The following is a 7,161-nucleotide window of genomic DNA, read 5'->3' as shown; positions in this document are numbered from 1 at the left end:
CTTGGGCTTTCACCGGAACAATTCTGTTGAGTTGCCAAGCGCACGAAGGTCACTGCACTCGCTGCACAGTCTCCATTTGCGAAAAGAACGTGGTTTTTAGACACAGTGAAGCAACAGCTGAGACGCTTGTTCGCATTCATCTGTACCTGTGAGTACGTTTCGTGCGTCATTTCTGCGTGAGCAACGTGAAGCGCGTTTTGATATGTTTGCCATTTATCGTGTGACCTTCCAATTTGCTGCTATCGCGTTCATTGATTTGCCATCGTGGCCAAGCTGTGACTTTTTTTTTGTTTTCAAAAACATAAAGAAACTCCATGTCTGAAGAAAAGGTTTTCATATTTATGTAATAGTTTTAGCTTTGCCGCAATGCAGGTTTTTGTTAATCATATATGCAAGTTATTTTTTAAGGATTGCTTGACACAGTAACATCATTTAGCCGATAAGGGCGACGACCGTTGGTAAAGGAATAGTTGAAAATATTTAGGAGCAAGCTATAACGGAAAATACAATAGTTTGTCCTGGTGATAGCCTTAATTATTCTAGGGCATAAGGCCTAGTTTATTTGTAATCTCGATTCCAGTTGGACCCAATCGTAACCAATCAGACATCTCTACTGGTTTCAATTTGACTCAATTGTAACCAGTTGGAACAATAAATTTCTAATTATAGCCAATGGGTACATTTCGTTTCAATTGGCTAATCCAATGGGTTTGTCCTGTGACTCATTCGCAACCAATTGCAACGAAGATTTCCCAATTGTTGCCTATCGGTCTACTTCATTTTAATATGCAAATCGAAGCAGTTTGTTCTGTGAGCCAATCAAAACCAATTTGAAGTAAAGAGACTCCAGTTGGTTCCTATTGGCTCCAATGAATTCCCGTTGGAAATCCAAATTGGAGCCAATTGTTTTTCACTGGGTTAATATTTTGCGATCGCGAACTTTTCAAAGGATGATAAAAAGAAAATTTAGTATTCAACTACTAAGCCACGAAAATGCAACTTTCGCACAATAAATGCAACAAACGTTCAAATATATTTGTATGTTCAATGACTACAGCAAGACCAGAATACACGTTCGTTCATTAAGTGGATGTGCAACGGCACTGCAGTTAAGAGTGAATGAGGTCCACGCTCACTATAAAGTCAGCAGCAAGTCTTAGTTTCACTGGCCAACACCAAATAGTTAGGAAATCCTTTGCAGCAAACCCACCCGAAAGTCACTGAATATCGTCAATTTCTCAGTGGTTAGCCAGCGTCTACAGTTTCTCCAAATCATGCATTTTTCTTCTCCTTTTTTGGTCAGTAAGTGAACGACTGAAACAAAAAAAACTTACGATAAGGAACCCGCCAAAGCGTTATACTTTGTTCAAAGTTCAATTGAATGATATTACAATAACATTCGTACATACATAGTGATCGATCGGATGATGACCGTTGGTTTTATTTGTACTACAGTATATGAATTTTAATGTCGATACCATTATATCTGACTTTATATGCGTAACCAGAAAAATTGTTCAGCGTCGCCCATTCCACCTCGCAAACTTCAGCTAAGATCAAATAGAAATATGACACCTTGGAAAGAGGTCGTACTCTTTATATCGCAATACCAAAAGATTGTCGACATAGACATGCCAGTACTCTTGCACATAGCTGCATCAGCTCAAACACAAGCACGTGACCTAGAGTTATGCTTCAGAGGAAAATATGAAATTACGGCTATTGAGCAGCATCAACATCGGTGGTACAAATGGCACAGTTGTCGTGAAAGGTATGCAAACAACAAAGTTCACTAGGTGCATTCGCGTACAGAAAGTAGAGGCCGTGCACAGCTGATGAGCGTTTATTAAGCTCCCATGAGCGTTATCTCTTTCGTTGAACGCGTGAAACGATGTTTAAGATTGGTACGCGCACGCGAAATTTAAGATAAGTCACTTTCACTTGCAGAGCAGCACAGAGGCGTCCAAGGCAAGTCACAAATGCAAGGCAGCTGTGCTGCTTGCCGTCGCCCTGCTGCTGCTACTCCTCGGTGCTGTACTGGTGGCCTATTTCTTCACGAGTGGCATGAACACTAACAACGTGGTGGTGTGCCGCACGGACGACTGCGCTGCCTTTGGTCGTGAGCTGAGCGCAGCCATCAACGTAGCGATAGACCCGTGCCACGACTTCCACTCCTACGTATGCGGCAGCTGGGACGATCAGAGCCGTCAGGAGTCGACCGAAGGACGAATGAGGGTCGCAGCCCTAAACGCCGCGCTCAAGGAGATCAGGGACTCGCCGGACACCAAGGCGGCGCACTTTTATGACAGCTGCCACAGTGCAGTCGCCGACCTCAAGGAGAACCTTAGACTGTTTGCAGAGTTCCGGAAATCTCTAGGTCTAACCTGGCCTGAACGCAGCGTACAGGGGGCTAAACACCCGGTGGAAGTAATGGTCAACTTGGCCCTGAACTGGCAGATGAACTTCTTGTTTGACATGAGCGTCGTCACTGTTCGGGAATACCCAACGCTCCTCATGACTCGCGGTCGCATTGATACCGAGTGGGAGCAGGACATTCGAAATCCCAGGACACCCGAGGAATATCAAGTTTACCTCAGAATTAACTACGAAGTACTGGGTGTAAACGAATCACAAGCTCGAATTGAAACTGCAGAGCTGATTCACATTGAGGAGGACATTGTCAGAGCCAAAATCGAGTTTCTCTATGACACCCCTCAGCAAGACTGGTACAGTGTGAACGCCCTTGACAGTCAGACGCCTACGGTACCGGCGGGTCTCTGGCTAAACGCCCTCGCTAAGTACGACAAGCAGTTCAACTGGACCAAAGACAGCACAGTGATTGTCGAGGACGTCAAAATACTAGAGAACATAGATAAGCTGCTCAAGAAGTTCACTCGCGAAGAGTTGGTCATCGGATTGTCGTGGATATTCATTCAGACACACCTCTGGGCTGTCTGCGGTATGCCATCATTAAGGTTCCGCGCATCTTTCTCCGAGCTGAAAAGAAAGCAGGCAGATCGTTGCATGACGTACGTGCAATCCCTCCTCGGTCTGTACGCAATACCGAAACTGATGACCACACGCTACGGCTACGCTGAAAGCCGTTACGAGGCCTTCAGCTTTATGCACAGAATGAACGAGCACATAAAACACCTTGTTAATGCCACGCCATGGATGGATGAAGAAAGTAAGCGCATGTCGTATTCAAAGTTGGACAAAATGAAACGCTTCGTAATGCCTAATGACAGTTTCTTCATCAAGAAGGAACGCGAGGCACTGTACAGCGTGTTTCCGAACATGAAGGGCAAGAATTTCATGACGAACCTTGTGGGGGCTTCTCAAGTTTATCAGCGCCTCCGTAGCCACAAACGTTTCCATGACGTGTACAGCGTTCGCATGTTCCCACATTTCGGCCGTGAGCTTTACTTGTACTTGCCCAACACGATGACGCTTGCAATCGGCGACCTGAATCCGCCGCTCTTTTACCATAACGCCACTCTGGCCATCAGGTACGGTGGACTGGGCACCTTAGCAGGTCGACAGATGGTCAAGACGTTAGATGCAACAGGCGTCACTGTGGACGCCGCCGGCGTTCGTGGAACGTGGCTGAAGCCCCCTGCGGCCGCAGTGCATGCCGAGAAGTCCAACTGTGACGTCCTCACTACGACAGACACCACCAGGTGGCGACCACTACGAATGTTTCCCGCCGTGGTAGGCCTGGAAGTCGCATATGAGAGCTTCATTGCTGCCGTTACACGGGACTATCAATCACTGGAAGACCTCCGGATTCTTAACCTCGAACAATTCACCGACAGCCAGATCTTCTTCCTCACATTCTGCTATTCGGTGTGCTCAAAGAGGCCTGAAAGAAAGGGTGACGACTGCAATGTTCCGGTGAAAAACTCGCTCCGATTTGCCGAAGCGTTTCACTGCCCTTCAAACGCCCCCATGAATCCGCCTAGGAAGTGCAGCTTCTTTGAACAGTGATCTACTTGAACGGCTTCCAGAACTTTGTCAATGATTTCTTCGGTAAACGTTGTTTCATTTATTTTCGTGTTCAAATGCAAAACATATGGAAATTTTTCCTTGCTGTGAATCGAGAAATTTATAGGCATGTCTAACGCTTAGAAAAGGAATTCTTCTCAAGATTGCTTTCACTGCTCCATCATTCACTTTTTTAGAATAGGTGAAGAATGTCTTGCTATAAAGAAAAAGAACTCGCGAAGGCTGAAGTAGTTTCGAGGCCTATCTCTTATGTCGGGTTATCCAGGCTAATAAGAGTCAACCAACCAACAATTTCTTCGAGGTATTGTACTAGCAATCGTGCACTAGACTGGCCGACCTTTGCGAATGCAAACATCTAATTGGGTATATCCTGCATTTTACACCATGCATTCCTTACTCCCTGCTGTACGGGAAGTGGCTGTGTACCGCTACAAAACATCACGAACCACAGCGCAACTACGGAGAAGGATATACGCGATCAATCCGGTGCAGGTCACTAGGACGAACAGAGAGAAAATGACTTTCACTAAATTAGAATGAACAGTTTGTCCAATTTCGGAGCACAGCTCTTTGGCACCTCCTCCTGCGCTGAGCGGCATTGACGTTACCGTTGATGGCACCATCGGTGGGGTAAGCAAAATGCATGAAAACATTCTTCAGATCCCTCGTACCATAGAAATGGAGGTTTTTTTATAATTTTTTATTATTATTATTTATTCATACTGTCAGCCCAAGGGCCAAGACAGGAGTTGGAGTTACATATCTGGCACGTACAAAGAACATATGTGGAAACAAGTTTCACACTGTACGCTCAAGACGCATACTATATGGAAATAACAAAAACAAAAACGCAAAACTATATCAGAATACATCCCGCATAGGTCGCGGATAAAAGAAACATGTTCGAATACATCTCGTACACGTCACCAAAAAGAGAAAAAAGATTTGAAGTGATATAGTACATATTGAACATATTGACATAGTACATTGACCATATTCAACCGACAAGGAACAAGGACAAGTTTCGCGAAGCATGTGAAGAGAAGGTCACTGTGGTGTAATTATTGCGGCGAAGCTCCTCCAGGTCGATGGTTGTCCGTTGGCGTTGACGTTGCAAGCCCTGGCCGCCGCTGACGCTGGCAATAATGCTGATGACGATAAAAAACAAGCACGTTCGAGACCACACATTCTTTTTCTGCCATCACCACACGGCACATGCAAGGTTACTACTAGGCTGCGACGAACTGTATGAGTGAAAAAGGAGCAGGTGTTCCTTGAATAAAAAGAAAATAAGGATGTGGTGGAGAGGTGATGATGTACACGTGGGACAGAATCCTGGTTTTCGACCCTATTTTCAGTAGTTAACATGGTAGCTTCAAGTTTATTGACGGAGGGCCTAAATCGTAGTGTTTTTTTTTGTGTATATACCATACCGAATAGATTCAAGAGCCCCTTTAGAAACGTTCATACCTACTGGCTGTAGTGTATTGAACTTGTCAATAAGGTGAGACTGTATATTTTATGTCTCTTGCGTAATGGAAGTTTTAGTAAAGTATGTAGAATTTGAGATCGTTGATGTCGTGTCCTGCTAAATTGAAACGCTGTGCCACTGCTTTCAGTAATTCCTTTGCATGTTCGCGTGATGAGCATTTAATACAACAGGCTTTCCTAATTCGCCAATATATCATTTTTGAAAATATGATAATTCGATCATGTAGATAACGTTTGCACTATTGCAGGTAAAAGTAGATTTTATAAGATGGAAATAATTACTCCCGGGGCTTTTAACTATTATACTATCTTCAAGGTGTTTGCAAGTCTCGAATTTTGGACGGAAGCAAGGTGTTACTTGGGCAGTAGAATATGAATGTACTATAACTTTGCCTCAAGAAATTATCTAAAGCTGCGCTTTAGCATGTTAATATAGCAGCACAGAACTTCGACGATATCAAACTCTACATGCTTCAGTCCAACTTGCGGTCTGCTTGACTTCCGGACTGCTCGAGTACAATGTGCAACAGTCTCAGTACAGAACAGCACTTTGTGACAGGTGGCGAATCACTGGAAGTTGTAAAGGAACATGTCTACTTAACAAAGGTAGTAACGACAGAACCGAATCATTAGAAGAAAACTAAGAGGATAAGGATGGGGTAGACTACTTTCTGCAACCATTCTCTAATTCTGAATGGTAGACCGTCACTATCCCTCAAGAGGACGGTATATAACAACGGCATCTAACCAGTACTAACCTATGTAGCAGAAATCTGACGGCTTAGAAAGAGCGTTCAGGTTTAATTGAGAAAGACGCTTCGATCATGGAAAGGAAAATAATGGCGTAACCTTAAAAAAGGAAGCGAACAGAGTGTGTTAGGCTTCAAACGGAGGTTAAGCACATCATAGTTCAAATCAACAAAGAATCTCCGACATTTTCCAACAGGAGAATTAGAGTAAATGCGCCGCAGAGTGGGGGGGGGGGGGCGGGGCGGGGCGGGGCGGCATCGCGTGAATGTTGCGTAACTGTGTATGGTTTGGGAATGCTCAATGGTTATTTCGTCCTTATTATTCTTATTTAGAAAATGGCGGAGAAGCGTTGCCTTCAACGAATGGTGGGGCGCGCATGTTGGGTTGTGCCCTACTACAGGTTGAAGGTACTGTTGCCTCCATCGCATCTACTCGAGTCAAGCGAAGTGTCAAGTCAAGCTAAAGCCAAGTAAGAACGCCCTTGCGTGATATTCAAACGCGCGATCCAGTGTCTGCATATACGTGGTGGGGTGTGCACGGTTGCGCAGCGCAATCAGTCAGTTTTCAGTGCTAATGCATTTCTGTGTCGGGATATGTCAGGCATCCGGAGATGTCTGCGTGCCAGCTGATTTTATGGTGTTTTCTCTCCGCTCCCTATTCCTATTCCATAGCAACAGCTGCAGGTGCGTGCGCTTCTCCTCGCGCCTAGCAACCAGAGCATGTGTTGCGAGAGAGTGTAGAAGAGGGTAGGCGCAGTGTTTCGCCGCTCCTTCTCTCGCTGTTCGCTCTCTCTCCACCCGGCGCCCCACTTTCCCGTCCGCTCGCGCCTGACTCTCGACCGTTCGCTGGCTGGGCGCCTCTCGAAGAACGTCCGGAAATGCGTGCTCGAGACGCCGCTGTGAAACGCCAACGCCG

The 7,161-nt window shown here is 45.4% G+C and overlaps 1 protein-coding gene across 1 annotated transcript; it reads left to right on the top strand.

The window, feature by feature from the left end:
• Nucleotides 1–1,427: 1,427 nt before the first annotated feature.
• On the top strand, nt 1,428–3,987 carry LOC119168675 (neprilysin-11). Its single transcript, XM_075867662.1, has 2 exons — nt 1,428–1,433; nt 1,948–3,987. The coding sequence occupies exons 1-2, from the start codon at nt 1,428–1,430 to the stop codon at nt 3,985–3,987; spliced, it is 2,046 nt and encodes a 681-aa protein (XP_075723777.1).
• Nucleotides 3,988–7,161: the final 3,174 nt, after the last annotated feature.

Source organism: Rhipicephalus microplus, chromosome 6, assembly GCF_043290135.1.
Source record: "Rhipicephalus microplus isolate Deutch F79 chromosome 6, USDA_Rmic, whole genome shotgun sequence".
NCBI classification, from domain to species: Eukaryota; Metazoa; Arthropoda; class Arachnida; order Ixodida; family Ixodidae; genus Rhipicephalus; species Rhipicephalus microplus.
Note: the sequence above shows the minus strand (reverse complement) of the source record. Positions and strands in the feature narration are given on the sequence as shown.